The sequence below is a fragment of the Aotus nancymaae genome, unplaced genomic scaffold (assembly GCF_030222135.1).
Source record: "Aotus nancymaae isolate 86718 unplaced genomic scaffold, 86718_ANA_hifiasm-v0.15.2.pri h1tg000040l, whole genome shotgun sequence".
NCBI classification, from domain to species: Eukaryota; Metazoa; Chordata; class Mammalia; order Primates; family Aotidae; genus Aotus; species Aotus nancymaae.
This window is the reverse complement of record NW_026988454.1, coordinates 129,768,344-129,782,911: the sequence shown is the minus strand read 5'-3', so window position 1 is coordinate 129,782,911 and position 14,568 is coordinate 129,768,344. Positions and strand designations below refer to the sequence as shown.

General features: G+C 49.6%; 2 protein-coding genes and 1 long non-coding RNA gene across 5 annotated transcripts; 1 reads left to right on the top strand and 2 right to left on the bottom strand.

The window, feature by feature from the left end:
• Nucleotides 1-1,527: 1,527 nt before the first annotated feature.
• PSMB8 (proteasome 20S subunit beta 8) lies at nucleotides 1,528-5,001 on the bottom strand. The gene is made up of 6 exons (XM_064361202.1): nucleotides 4,813-5,001; nucleotides 4,054-4,201; nucleotides 3,468-3,579; nucleotides 2,931-3,060; nucleotides 2,327-2,531; nucleotides 1,528-1,862 (listed from the first exon to the last, which is right to left on the bottom strand). Exons 1-6 carry the CDS (start codon nucleotides 4,957-4,959, stop codon nucleotides 1,774-1,776), a joined length of 831 nt encoding a protein of 276 aa, XP_064217272.1. The 5' UTR covers nucleotides 4,960-5,001; the 3' UTR covers nucleotides 1,528-1,773.
• LOC105704655 (uncharacterized) lies at nucleotides 4,777-7,778 on the top strand. Its single transcript, XR_001104500.2, has 2 exons — nucleotides 4,777-5,273; nucleotides 6,375-7,778. It is a non-coding gene; the product is annotated as an uncharacterized LOC105704655 (long non-coding RNA).
• Nucleotides 6,167-14,335, bottom strand: TAP1 (transporter 1, ATP binding cassette subfamily B member). 3 transcript variants are annotated; one of them, XM_012433991.2, is made up of 11 exons: nucleotides 13,547-14,335; nucleotides 12,899-13,013; nucleotides 12,621-12,751; nucleotides 11,469-11,830; nucleotides 11,009-11,206; nucleotides 10,053-10,181; nucleotides 9,706-9,894; nucleotides 8,973-9,146; nucleotides 8,567-8,729; nucleotides 8,126-8,262; nucleotides 6,167-6,742 (listed from the first exon to the last, which is right to left on the bottom strand). In XM_012433991.2, the coding sequence occupies exons 1-11, from the start codon at nucleotides 14,142-14,144 to the stop codon at nucleotides 6,536-6,538; spliced, it is 2,403 nt and encodes an 800-aa protein (XP_012289414.2). In that variant the 5' UTR covers nucleotides 14,145-14,335; the 3' UTR covers nucleotides 6,167-6,535. The 3 variants fall into 3 exon arrangements, with proteins under 3 accessions (XP_012289414.2, XP_012289416.2, XP_064217271.1); XM_012433993.2 differs by having other exon boundaries at nucleotides 11,625-11,830; nucleotides 13,547-14,334; XM_064361201.1 differs by lacking the exon at nucleotides 6,167-6,742 and adding an exon at nucleotides 7,896-8,015 and having other exon boundaries at nucleotides 13,547-14,228.
• Between the last annotated feature and the right edge of the window lie 233 nt (nucleotides 14,336-14,568).

Genomic DNA, 14,568 nt, shown 5'->3' with positions numbered 1-14,568 from the left:
AAACGTGAGCCCGAAATGCGGTTCGCACGGCGCAGGCCTGCAGTGAGTCGCACTCACCCTTAGCGGCGGTTATTCTGGGATATAAAACTACAAAAAATGTTTCTTTGTCATTAAGTAAAATACAGTTGTTTCAGGACAACTTTATCTGTTGTCTTTACTTTGTAATTGGAGACTGCTTTGTAATTGAAGAATCACTAGATTTTCTCAAAGTTACTATTTCAAGCTGTGAGCCTACTATGAAGAAGGGCTGAGCTCTTCTCCCATGCAATCTCCAGTTTTAGGCGAGCGAAAAATAAGCTGGGCTCTCCTAAATAGAAGGTTCCAACCACTCTCACCAGGCCAAAGGGGAGTTCCACGTACAGATTTTAAATTTAGGAGGCCCTGACCTTTTATCTTCATCCATCCTTCTCAGCGGAGCACCTTGAGCTGACGCGGGTTCAGATGCCTCTAAGCCTGTACTCCAAATTCTGCTGGGAGCACCTTCAGCCTATGAGGGAAATGCACGGTACTGCGCTTTGGTTCTTGTTCTATTTTAACACTGTTTAGAACAGTAATCGGGTTTCTAAATGTCCTTCCTGACCCAGAGCCTACCTATGCAACAGAAAAACATGTTTATTCCAGAAAGGACTCCAGATTGAAACCACCTCCCAAACTGAAAACAAAACAAAATAAAATCCCCAAAGGAAGGGTCGCTTGGATTCCAAATCACCGTTTTGAAATGTTATTTGTATGTCTACCAGTGAGCCACTTAAAGTTTAAAATAGTGGTGGGGGGGAGGGGGTATTTTAAGTAGGGACTCGCTAAAGTTTTTACAACTCTATTCATTCTGGCATTTTAAGAATCTCTCTCTAATGAAAAAAGCTCCGTGCTCAGCTGCTTCCTACTTTCAAGCATTTGTTTCCTTTATTCTCTGGAAAGTGACATGGTCCATAGTTCCAGCATGATTTCAAAAATCTCATGATGTGTGTCTCTTTCTTTCAACCTGGGTTTTTACATTTTCCCCACACTCCCCACTTAAGGGAGTCCTCCTGATCTCTTCTTCCTCTCAAATTATAGTCCTGTTATCTTGCATATCAGCATGACACATCATGAAATGGGCCCCCGTCTGTCTGTATTCAATATCTCCCAAGTGTAATTTGGGGTAAATGGTGTGGTGTTTAGGATTGCCATATTAAGGTGAAGTGGAAGCTTTTTCATCCCACTCTATAAAGTCAAAAACAGCTATACTAGGTGCCCTATTCCCTGTTCCCCAAATCATTAACAGTGGACCACACAGGAGTCTCCAGGTATCTCTGTATGGAAAGGAGCCTAACCTACATGAAATTGCAAACAAGTGTCCATGGACAAAAATGAACAACCTTCCTGCGGTCTTGGATAGATGAATGTGGAAGGAAACTCCAGAAAGAAATACATGGTGAAGCCACATTTCTGAGACAGGGGTTGAGTCCCTTCCCCAGAAAAAGCATCTCTTTATTTCCTGCCCCACCCAGCAACCACAGGCCCAACCCCATTCAGCCACAAGACAAAGGCATTTATAACCGTTTCTCTTTATTCTACTTAGTTGGGCACCAAGAAGCTTCCCCTGGGGGAAATGCTTGTTCAAATAGAGAACACACCGAAGATGCACTGCACCAGCCTCCTCTGGCTGCTGAGCAGGTACTCTCTCTCTGGCTCAAGCTGGGCCTCATCTTCTCGGGGGGGCTTAACATGGCTCAGGTCTCTGAGTCGGCCAAGCCCTCCCAGAGGAGGCCTGCCCAGATGCCACCACCACTATTACTGATTGGCTTCCCGGTACTGGTGCAGCAGGTCACTGACGTCTGTACTTTCTACTTTCACCCAACCATCTTCCTTCATGTGGTACACTGTGGGCAAATGAGAAAAGAGCACGGAGTCACCTTTCACCTCAATTCCTGTCAATGGTGTTATGTTAAAGGCAGCAACAAGACGCATGTGCAGGCTTAAACCCATATGATTGGGCCTTCAATATCTTTCTTCTGACTCTGAAAATTTCCTCCCTACCACTCTGCCTCCTTTGAGTCTCTCAATCTTTTTTTTTAATTTTTTTTTTTTTGAGACAGAGTCCTGCTCTGTGGCCCCAGACTAGAGTGCAACGGCACGATCTCAGCTCCCTGCAACCTCCACCTCCCCAGTTCAAACAATTCTCCTACCTCAGTCTCCCAAGTAGCTGGAATTACAGGCCACGCCAGGCTAATTTTTGTATTTTTAGTAGAGATGGGGTTTCACCATGTTGGCCAGGTGGGCTCTCAATCTTAAATCACCCTCCCGACCCCTCCCAGGCATGGTGATGGAAGCATTGGTCTCTTACTATTGACAACGCCTCCAGAATAGCTGTCTCTGTGAGTCGCATGAACAATAGCCCTGCGGCCAAGGTCATAGGCCTCTTCAGGGCTAAGATTAGGCTGATAGCCACTGTCCATGATCCCATAGGCATAAGAATTCCCACTACCAGTGGAGAACATATTTCCTGAGAGCCGAGTCCCATTTTCATCCACATAGTAGAGTCCAGGACCCTATAAGATGAAAAATTTCAGGCTGAAATTGGAGAGGGAAATGTTGGCAACATAGAGGTTCAAATGTGAGTCATAAAAAGTGGACAAAAGAATGAATATTCCCACAAGAACACTGGAATTAGGAGAGCAGTTTGGTAAAGTCATAGAACTTTAGAAATAAAAAAAGGAAAAGCAAACTTGAAATCAACTATTTGACGAAAGAGACAAGCTTACAAAACACATGCAATGATCCATATCTGGGCCAATAAATAGTCCACAGGTATACTGGAACAGTTCTATAACAGAGCATTCTGTATGCCATGCATCTTGTCAGGGAGGGAGCAGGAGTGTATGATGGGAAACAGATCTGTCATCCATGGGAAACATGGTGGGGGAACATGGAGAAGGAAGAGCACTCACCTTCTTATCCCAGCCACAGATCATACTGCCCATAGAGAGGCCCATGCCCCGGTATTGGCACATCATGTTGGACAGCAGCTTGGAGGCTGCAGACACTGAAATACGTTCTCCATTCCGCAGATGGTACAGCCTGAGTGAGGACAGGGTGGAGTGAGGGAAGGAAGGTTAGCTTTTTCCAACTTGATGGGGCAGGAAATGATTGGAGAGATAAGCATTGGAAATGAATTATTTTGTAGGATCTAAAGATCAGAGAAAAATTTGGAATTTGAAGTATCTGAAACATACAAAGGCAGCCTAGTAAATGATACTATGCCACCAGGGTCGATGTGTCAGTGCTAAATAACTGACATTTTATCTGGTTTATGAGTGGGGCACAGGCTGAGATTTGGGAGAAGGTTCTTATCACCAAAAGGCGTTTTGTGAAATATACTATAAGCACTAAGAGGGACCACATGGGACAAGAGTGAGGAGCAATGATCTGAGAGATCCAGGGATTAACTACTAGACTAAGAAATGAAAATGAGAGGCCTCACTTACCTGCATTCCTTGGCCAGCAGGCGTTCCCAGTACTGACAGTCTGCTGCACAGCCAGACATGGTGCCAAGCAGGTAAGGGTTAATCTCAATCACCTTGTTCACCCTTAGGGTATCTGAAAGAAGATGGAGTTTGGGGAGAGAAGGGATGACCCCACAAATCTCCCAGTGTTGGCCGGGTGAGGTGGCTCAAGCCTGTAATCCCAGCACTTTGGGAGGCCGAGGCTGGTGGATCACGAGGTCAAGAGATCAAGACCATCCTGGTCAACATGGTGAAACCCTGTCTCTACTAAAAATACAAAAAATTAGATGGGCTTGGTGGTGCATGCCTGTAATCCCAGCTACTCAGGAGGCTGAGGCAGGAGAATTGCCTGAACCCAGGAGGGGGAGGTTGCGGTGAGCCGAGATCGTGCCATTGCACTCCAGCCTGGGTAACAAGAGCGAAACTCCGACTCAAAAAAAAAAAAAAAAAAAAAATTTCCCAGTGTGTCCTAAATCAATATCCAATTTCACTTTGCTGCAGAGTTGAGCTCCTGTGGAAAGGAGAGCCCAGATTCCCAGATTCTGCCTGCTGGAGCATATACACTCACCAATGTAGGACCCAGCTGAGGCCCGAGAATCCACTGCTACAATCACTCCATGCTGGAACTTGAAGGCGAGCGTGGTGGTGCCGTGGGCCATCTCAATCTGAACATTCCTTTCTCTGTCCCCACATAGGGACTCAAAGAATTCTGTGGGCTGATAAAAGAGGTAGAGAAAGGCCATGAAAAAATCTGTAGTAAGAGGCTCCAGGAAATGGTTTTAGAGAGTATGATGGTGAGGAGATATGCAGAAACTGTCTAACCATCAATAAATGAAATAGTTAATAACAAATTAGAAGGAAATGGCTTGGAGAAGGAAAAGAAGAGGCATAATAGAAATAAAAGCAAGCACAAGTTACCATTACTAAAAAATTTTGAGAGTGACTTTAAGGGTTTCTTCCATGCATAACTCATTTGACCCTCACAAAACATATTTAGTAACAGTATCCTCATTTTACAGAAGAGGGACTTGGGACCTAGACTAAGTTACTTGTTCTAAGTCACTCAACAGAGAGTGGCTGAGAGGAAGCGCTCTCTTGTCTTGCTTTGGGAGCCCCCACCTCTCCTGTAACTCTTTGTCCTAACCTGCACTTCCTGCTCTCAGGCCCCATCCCCACGTGGCCTCTTCCTTCGGTCTGGCGCTCTCCAGGACTGAAGGCTGCCCCCAACCTGGTCTCCCGTGCTCCCGCTCTCTTCTCCTCTCAGGAGACCCTCTACTTCTCAGCGCCCGCCTCCCGGCATCCCCGGGGGTTCCCTTACAGCCCCGACCTGCATTCCCCGGGGTAAGGCGAGCTCTGGAGATCGCAAGGAGAAACTGTAGTGTCCCGGGTCCGAGCGACTCCCGCTTCCCGCAACCGGGAGAGCCCATTCCGGCCGCTGCCCTCTGGGGGCTCCGCATACATCCAGTAGCGCCATGACTACCCAGCACCTGGAGGTCTGTCGGCTCTCGGAGGAGGAAGTGAAAGCGAAAGCCACAGATCGAAGGGGAGGGAACCAGAATCTTTTCCTCATCCCCCTGCCTTTTCCGAGAAAAGGACAATTAGTGCCGGGACCAGGACTATCACACTGGGGGACTGGCTTCTGTGCTCTGCCTTAATGGGGTTCAGGGGAATGATGGATCAAGGACTGTAGGAAGAAAGCAAGAAAGGGACGGGAACCTTCAGAAGCCCTCTTGGTGATGGGTTACAGTGAGAGGCACCTCCAGGCCCGGGCAACCGCTGGAAAAAAGGGTGAGTAAGGTCATGTTATCTTAAGTCGCAGCCTCAGTCGGAAAGCTGGAAGTCAGCAGGAGCTGGGAGCAGTTTCACGTGGGGTGGGGGTTCCTGTGACCATCACGTTGCAAAACCGGGAGGGACAGGAGGGACGGGCAGAGTCTTGGGAACAGGTCCTGGGGCAACTGCAACAGAATAGAATATGCCCGCCGCGTGTGGAGGAAAGGGGCACCAGGGAGAGGACGCAGTCTCTGAATCTTTCCACGGGGTCCCTCCTAGGGCCCCTCCCGGTTCAACGGTCTCCTAACCCGTAGTCAACCACAAGAGCCCTTTCTGCCCGCCGTTCCTAGCACTGCTCCCTGCTTAGCTGAGCACTGCGGAGTTTGACGCCTCTGAACCCCGCCTCTCTTTGCAACCTGTGTTGGCCTCATCTGCCCAGCAACTGTTGACGTCACAAGACCTGGGCCTCCCTGAATGGGAGAGAGTTACTAGACAACCCCGCCCACTGTTCTGAGGTTTCCCCTACAGGCTCCGCTTCGGAGCCTGGTGAGCCAGGACCCGAGCCGTCTAGGTGGTGAGTTGTGAGGCGCGCCCAGTCCCTCCGTTCGCGCCTGGCATTGCTCTGGCCGCGCCCGCCCCATCTTCCACCTCGGGGAGGCCACGGCTCTGAGCTGCGTCCGCTGGTGCCCTGGTGGGCTGTGTCGCGGGGGTCTTACTCATTCTTGGGAACGGCCGTAAACGGATGGGGAAGTGGAAGGGGCTTCAAAGGAACTAGAAAGCTTAAGAGAGAAGATGATGCACTTAGGGAGTAAGATATTGAGGATGATGAAAGAGGAGACACCCCGCTGCTGAAAAGTGCGCTGCAAAAAGCAGTAAGCCGTTTGGTGTGTCGGAAACATAAGAAACCACACTACAAAACACCAACTTTATTATAAATATCAAGAATCTACAGGGTGTTTATGGGCCAGCATATGCCTTCAGTCATATTGAAAATAGCTGATTTTCTTTCTGTACATTCTGAACATTTCTCAATTTTCAGTGTGCTGGCCACACCAAAGCACCAACCCTGGCTCTAAACCCAGTTACGCTAAGGAATTACAAATCCTGTTTGCCTTCTAGGAAGTCTGCATTATCAAGAGGAGCTTGGAAAGGAGGTAAATACTCGGGAAATTTCAGGTAACTCCTCCTAGAAGCAGCTGCCTACTCTGCAGCTGTGGTTCTCCACCATATCGAGGAGAAGAAAAGGCAGGGAGACAGAGTGCACAGGTCTGAGAAGGCTTTCATTCTGGAGCATCTGCTGGAGCCTGCACCATGGCCCAATAGCACCCCTGTTTTTCTATGAGCTGCTGGTGGGTTCCCCTCTCCCGGATAGCGCCTCCTTCCAGAAAGAGGATGTGGTCAGCCTGCTCCACCAGGCTGAGGTGCTGGGTGATGAGAAGCACTGAGCGAGAGGACCGCTCAGGGCTTTCGTACAGGAGCTGCTCCACCTGAGGAAAGACATCGGACTGTCAGAGCTGGGGACCCTCAGCCCACGGAGACACCTGTGTTTCCAGGGCTGGGACTGACCTCACAGCAGCACTGCTGGCTCTGCCAACAACCCCAAGAACACCAAGTTTTCCCATTTTGAGTGCTTCTCCGCAAACCCCTTTTTTTTGTTAAGGACTGTTTTACATGGAGGGGGCAAAAGTAGGATAAAAGTAAGAGTCCTAGGGTGAAATGTGACAAGAGAATAAAGACCGTTGAATAGTCCTCTTTACCCATGGACTTGGAATTTTTATATTAGATTTTAAGAAAATACAATTTAGTAGTAAAGAGATGAGCATTCAAGTCAGGCAGATGTGAATTTGGGTCAAGGCTGCACCACTCAAAAGCTATATGACCTCTTTTAGCCTCCACTTTGTCATCTGTAGAATGACGATAGCAATGCCTGGCTCAGGATTCCTAATGAATAAATGAGTGAGAGTGCATATAAAGAGCCTAGCTTAATTAATATTAATATGATTAGGATGGGATGGGCCTGGTGGCTCAGGCCTATAATCCTAGCACTTTGGGAGATCAAGGTCGGAGGATCGCTTGAGCCCAGGAGTTCAGGTCAGTCTAGGCAACATAGTGAGACCCTGTCTGTACAAAAAAAATTTTTTTTAATAAACAATATTATGAAGATGGTCTTTTCCTTATGTTTCATTTTAGAAATTCAGTCTATAGGGCTAGGTGAGGTGGCTCACACTTATAATCCCAGCACTTTGGGAGGCTGAGGTAGGCAGATTACCTGAGCTCAGGAATTCAAGACCAGCCTGGGCAACATGGTGAAACCTCAACTCTACTGAAAATACAAAAATCAACCAGGCATAGTGGCGTACACCCGTAGTCCCAGCTATTCGGGAGGCTGAGGGGAAAATCGCTTGAGCCCAGGAGATTAAGGCTGCAATGAGCCAAGATCATGCCTCTGTGCTACAGCCTGGGCAATAGAGCGAGACACTGTCATAGAAGAAAGAAAGCAGGAAAGAAAGAAAGAAAGAGAGAGAGAGAGGGAAGGAGGGAGGGAGGGAGGGAGGAAGGAAGGAAGGAAGGAAGGAAGGGAGGAAGGAAGGAGAGAGAAAGAAAAAGAAGGAAAGAAAGAAAGAAAAGAAAGAAAGAAAGAGAAGGAAATTCAGTCTGTAGTGTAGATAGGCTCTTTTAACGGGTGCTAGGTGTCTTGTCTTTGCCTCATCTTCTGTCTCTACTCCTTGGGGAGGCATCCAATGGAACTGGATTTGGGAACTGAGAATCACAAGGACTGGTTTGTATAATTGTGTTAGTAAAACCAACAGAAGATGTACAAAAGAAGCAAGATTGGTGGGATATAGGCATTAAGAAGATGACTGCCTCACCCGTAACTGGCTGTTTGCATCCAGGGCACTGGTGGCATCATCCAGGATGAGTACACATGGTTTCCGGATCAATGCTCGGGCCAGCGCCACTGCCTGTCGCTGACCCCCTGATAGCTGGCTCCCAGCCTCGCCTACCTCTGCAGAGCAAAGGGCCAAAATGAGAACTGTATAGCCATATGTGTGTGCGCACGCTCGCACACACACACACATGCATTCACGCACTTACACACACCAAGGTCTGACAGCTGTAGCTGGACAGGGGAGATTCTGGGAAGATGAACAGAGTCCTGAGGATGTTAGGATGAAGAAGCCATAGGAGCAAGATCTTACAACTTCAAATTCATGTCCATGGGGCAGGAGGAACTGAGGGATAAAGGCAAGACCATTGGGGTTTCGGTAAAGGTAAAGATGGTTGGGCGGTGAGATGAGCAGAGACAGTACCTGTGTCATAACCCTGAGGAAATCCAGAGATGAAACTATGGGCCCCAGACTTTACTGCAGCAGCTGTGATTTCCTCCATAGTTGGCTTCTGGGTCAGGCCATAGGCAATATTTTCTTGAAGACTTCTTCCAAATATCTGTGGCTCTTGTCCCACTGCAGCCACCTGAGATGAAATATGATGAAGAGTCACAGAACAAGGCACACAGGAGCATGGTTATCTAGAGATCGAAGATTCAAAATCTTTATTGAGAACATACCACAAAATCACACTACCTCCCTCCTGACCACACCACCATCTCCACCCAGGGTCTCTTATCATTCCCTAAGCCCCCTTTCAGAGTGCTCAGTAAGATTACTCTTCTTATGTGATGCTCTCTGCCATCGTTCTTGCCACCTTCTTGCATACCTGCCTGTGCAGGTAGCGGTGCTCATATTGGGGAAGGGGCTTCCCATCCAACAGCAGCCGTCCCCCGGTGGGCTGGTACAGATTCTGCAGCAGGAGAGCCACTGTGCTCTTCCCAGAACCATTGGGTCCCACCAGCGCCGTCACCTCCCCAGGGCATAGGGTGAACGTCAGCCCCTAGAGGACAGAGAAACACACAGTAAGAGGCTATCAAGGCCTCTAACCTTGAGAATGTCGTTGTCTTGTTACATAGCATGATGTCTTACCCCAGAAGAAAAATAGGGAAATATAGCAACTCCTACCCTCCCACATGCACAGATTTCTGGGTGATGCCTCCCCAAGGCATAGAGATAGAAGATGAGGCAAAGACAAGGGCAGAGATCCAGCACCACTAAGCCACACACTTGACATCAGATCCCACCAGGAAATGGAAAAATCACATTCCAAATTACAAAGGAAAAGGAAAGATGATAGACTGAAGACACAGATTTTGCTGCAGCAATTCCTTGGAATGTGAGAGCACTCTCTTCAAAACCTCTTCTCCCATTCTCTTTGGAAGCCCAAACTGGGTTCTTGAGTTTGGGGAAGATTTATGGAACAGATGATGCTTACCATTGCCTTTAAAGGGTTAGGAAGGATATATGCTTGGTGGTAAGCAGGCTGAAGGCAGGAAGAAAACTTAGGATGGCAGAATTGCAGGTGGGGCCAGTGGAATACAGGTATTGGTAGGCGGTACCTGTAGCACTAAGACATCTGGATGGTTTGGGTAGGCAAAGGAGACATCTTGGAACTGGACAAGGCCCTCCAAGTGTAAGGGAGCCAACAGACCACTGGGTGGGCAGCGAGGGGTGCGGTCCAGGTACTGAAATATTTTCTCTGAAGAGCCCACAGCCTTCTGTACTCTGGGGTAGGTGGACAGCAGTACCTAGAGGGAGGTAAGAATAGTGAAAGTGAGGTGGGAGACCTAGTCTGCTTGCCAGCATTATGTGACATGAGAAGGGTAAAGAATGGAAGGAAAGCCCGCAGATGGTGCTGAGCCAGAGGAAGGAATCACATTGGGAAGTGAAGGTGGAGGGACCTCACCTCCACAGCCACCGTGAACTGCATCTGGTAGAGAACAAATGTGACAAGGTTCCCACTGCTTACAGCGCCACTGGTCACCAGCTGCCCACCAATGTAGAGGATTCCCACCTTCAGCAGCATCCCTGAAATCTATAAAGAGACCGCAGAAAAAAGGGACTGACGTAGAGAAATCAGGAGGGGACACAAAGAACCACAGTCATTAACATGAAGGAAATGTCAAGTCCCTTTCACCCAAGTGACATCAGCAGGCTCAATACGTAGACAGGAGAATGAACCAGACCCCATGGAGTCTGGCTCAAATGCATAGAAGTCATGGTTATCTTCACAACCATCACCACTATCACCTTGTCTGGGAAGCATTTTACTCTTCACAAAAGGCTTTCATTCATGTGACATCAGCTAATGTATCAGGAGCCCTATAAGGAAGGTTATATCACTCCATTTTTTAAAAACGAGGAAACAGCCTCAGAGAAGGTAAATTAGTTGCCATGATCACAAAGCAAGTAAATAGCATCACCAAGCCAGGACCTTCTGATCACTGGTGTAGCTCTCTTTCCAGTGCATCACAGATGACCCTCATCCCCGGCTTCCCTGTTCCCATCACTCTCACTAGAATGTCTACATAGTACCAGCATGCAGCAGGCCCAGGTGCAAGAATCTATGGCTCCCTCTGAGAGGCAAAGGAAGACCCCAGGACTGGAAGACATGCATCCCTCCAATCCACGTGGTTGGGTGGATTTTATGTACCATGCTGAAAGGAAGCCACCTGGCATCTTTAAGGAGAGGGAGGGGGTTAGGGACACTAAGTATAGTCACTGAGCCTCAGGTTGCTAGGATGAAAATACTGAACCAACCATTTCGCAGTAAAGGAGCAGCGGAAGCAGAGTCATAGGAATGGGAATGGAGTCATGGCATCTTGGGGACAAGGGAATGGGTATTCATCTTCAGGTGCTCACACTGGTGGTCCAGAAGTTGACTGCATAGGCCAGAGCCTCCTTCTGGTTGAGTGTCCTTATTTCTTGCAGCTTTTCCCTAAACTTCTGGGCTTCACCCTCCTCATTGGCAAAGCTTCGAACTGTAGGCATGGCCGACAGAGCCTCAATGGCCACCTGGCTGGACTTTGCCAGAGATTCCTGCACCTGCACTCCCAGAAACTGTGGAGACATGGACAAGAGAGGTCACATGGGTTGGCAAACCATCAGGGACATTAATACCTGAGTTACCCAGTTGGAAATTAAAGGTGAGAAGAAGCAGAGGAAAGGGAGAGAAGAGAAAGAGACACAGCTATGCCCCTTGGATACTAAAGAAATACAAGGAAGAGGAAAATGACTCAGAACAGGTTGGGGATCAAATTCTTAAATAAAGACTGTGCTAGAAAAGAAGAGCTAGAGAGTATGGAGAGTAATGTTGAGCAACCTGGGAACATGGATCACAGGGACAGGGTGTTCCGTGAAGATGGAGAATCAGTAAGGGCGCCAGGAAAGTCGGACTGAAAGCAATATTAGAGGCACTGAGTCTACCAACTCTGGGAGATGAGGGTCTGTTTAGAGCGGGCCAACTCCATGAACATACCTGGTGCCATTTTCCCAGCTTCTTGGGCAGAAGGAAAAGCAGAGGCAGGGCGACCAGGGTGACTATGGTGAGGGGCACTGACCCCCAGAGCATGATCGCCAAGAGACACATGCCTCGCACCAGGTACCACAGAAATAAGCTCAGATTCTCACTCAGAGACCCACTCAGGGTGGACGTGTCCTCTGTTACCCGAGATGTGATGTTACCTGCAGGGTTGGGAGAAGAGAGTCAGGTGAATCAGACAGGTTCCAAGTGAGGAGAGGAACTAACAATGAGCCAGCGTACCAAGGTCAGGGGCGTCAACATGGGGTTCTAAGGAGGCTGCAGGAAACACGGTTAGGGGTTTGCAGAGGTCTGCAAATCTCAGTGCAGGGAGGATGAGTGTTAGAGAGGAAAGGCCTGACCCAAGACCTTCATTTTCATTATAAAGACATTGATGCACATGTGAATTTCCATTTTCCTGAAAGCATTCTGTTCCCTAAAGAACCTGTATGTCCCATGCTATACACACAGGCAGGAAGAACTTAAACTGGTCACATAATAGAAATGGAGGAGGAGGGTGCTGCTAGGAAGCATGCCAGTCTGTGAAGCCCTCACTGGGAATCAAGAGACTAGGGCTCTAACCCCAGGTGTGTCTTTAGCCATATGTAACTGTGCAGTTTCAGCATTTAGGGTCTCAGCCTCAGTTTTCTTCTCTGTCAGATGAGGCAGTTGGTCTCTATAAGCTCAAACTTCCAGGTTTGAAATTCTATGGTTTCTATCTAAGGATACATAGGAACAGACTTATGAGAAAATCCTAGATGAAAACTCTAGGTTTTTCTTAAAGTAAGGACAACAATATTTTGCTCCTGAGGTATATCAAGAATGAGAAAGAACTCTGTGTGTGTGTGTGTGTGTGTGTGTGTGTCAGAGAAAGAGAGCGGGGAGGTGGGAGATCAAAGCACATGTATGATATAAATAGTAAAAGGTGTATAATGAAAGCGTTTCATGAGAAACCTGTTTGGTTCTGTTGGAAAAACTCTGTCTCCTGGCGCAGGACAGCCCCAAACACCTCTCCCTGCAAGTGGCTGTGAACGCGGCCCATGGTGGTGTTATAGATCCCGTCACCCACGAACTCCAGCACTGCACTAGAAAGAGCCCGGAAGAAAGGGGGTCACGATATGTTCAGGGAACAGACTGAAGGTCCCACTTATCCCCATGTAAGTGCATTTTGGACAGCAGCCCCAAATTCCAACTCCCTCTTTTGCAGAGTGAGCCATTTTCAGCCCCCAGACCTGGCTATGGTGAGAATGGACATAAGAGTTATGTTTCGAGTGAAGGTATCCACCGAGCCTTTTTGTAGAATCCAGTCAGTGAGCTGGCCAGTGAAGAATGGAATGGCCATCTCCCCTGGGGAAAGAGAAGAGAGGTCACACACAAATATTGTCTAGGCAGGTCAGTTCCAGTCAGACTGGCCCCACCACGCCTCCTGCCCCTCACCATTATCCTGGAGGGCATCAGAAGAAAGGATACACTGACATCTCAATCCCGAACCTAAATAGGCTGCCCTGGAACTCACTACCCTGTGGTTGGCCTCCCAGAACTTTCAGGATTTCATTAGGAAGGCTGGAGATCATGAAGTAGAAAAACCTCCTGTTAAAGATGAGGATGCCCGGCCCCTCTGCCCCAGAGCAAAGAACTTCCCCGCCCCCGCCGTGGCCCAGAGAATCAAGACCCAGCCAGCAATGGAGCTCAGAACTCCTGACTCCCACCAATTCAATGCAGTTTCTTCTACGCTGAAGTGGTCTTCCAAGACCCACGCTAGGACTTCTTCCCCTGCTGCACATTTCCCAGAACCCACGCTACTCTACCTCACTGACAATTACCTTAGATTCCTGCCCCGTCCCCTTGTGTCGCCCCCTCGCGCCCTGCGTTCGCCTTACCAATAGAGGATAGGACCACCAGGACCAGGAACAGCGAGAGGCGGCGCATCTCCGGGCCCAGGAAACCTAGAAGCCGACGCACAGGGTCTCCAGAGCCTCCCTGACTGCCGGGCACCCAGAGGCCCCCGAGCTTGTGCCACAGGGCGGCTGAGGGCAGTGCCGCCGCGTAGCTGACGACGAAGGCGCTGGGGTGACTTCCCCAGTGCAGTAGCCTGGTGCTATCTGCGACCCCGGGGACTCCCCACGAGACCAGCTCTCGGAACGAGGCAAGTCCCGGCAGGGCCAAGCCCAGGGCCGCCGCCAAAGGCTCCAAAGCCGCCAGCCAGCCCTGGGCACCTGCGTTTTCGCTCTTGGAGCCAACCGTTGCCCTGAGGACTCCGCGGGCCCCCAGCCACAGCATGGCCCAACGGCTCAGGCCCACCGCCCAGACCCGGAGCAGCGGCAGCGTGGTGGGCACCAGCGGGGAGAATATGCAGGGCAGCACGGTCCGGAGCAGCACCCAGTCAGCGAGAAGCAGCAGCACCGTCCCCAACCACGCGACAGAAGCTCCGGAAAGGCAGGGGCACCCGCGGGGAGCGGGACACCAAGAGCTAGCCATGGGCACGCTGACGCCGTCCGGGTCCGGGCCAGACCTGAAACTCTCCTCGCTCCCGTTGGGTGGGAGTCTCTGGGTACCGCTGAGTCCGCCCCTACTGGCGGTTGACGAACAGAGCGAGGGCGGGGCTGTCGGAAAGTCCCAGGAACCGACTGATCGGTGCTGGCGAGAAGCGCAGCCATTTAGGGGAAAGCGAAATCGAAAGCAGCCGGCTGCCCACTAGATACGCCCACTTCCAAAAGTGGCCTGCCCAGACTATTTTGGGAGCAAGCGTGAAAATCAAATCTGAGAATCTGGGGAGCAGCACTGGTGCCCAATTTTCTCCATCACGCACACCCCTCCCGCTTCTCCCTGCCTCCTGCCTCTCCACTTGTACCAGTTTTCCCACCCAGCCTCAGGGCGGGGCTGACTCGTCACCTGTCTCTGG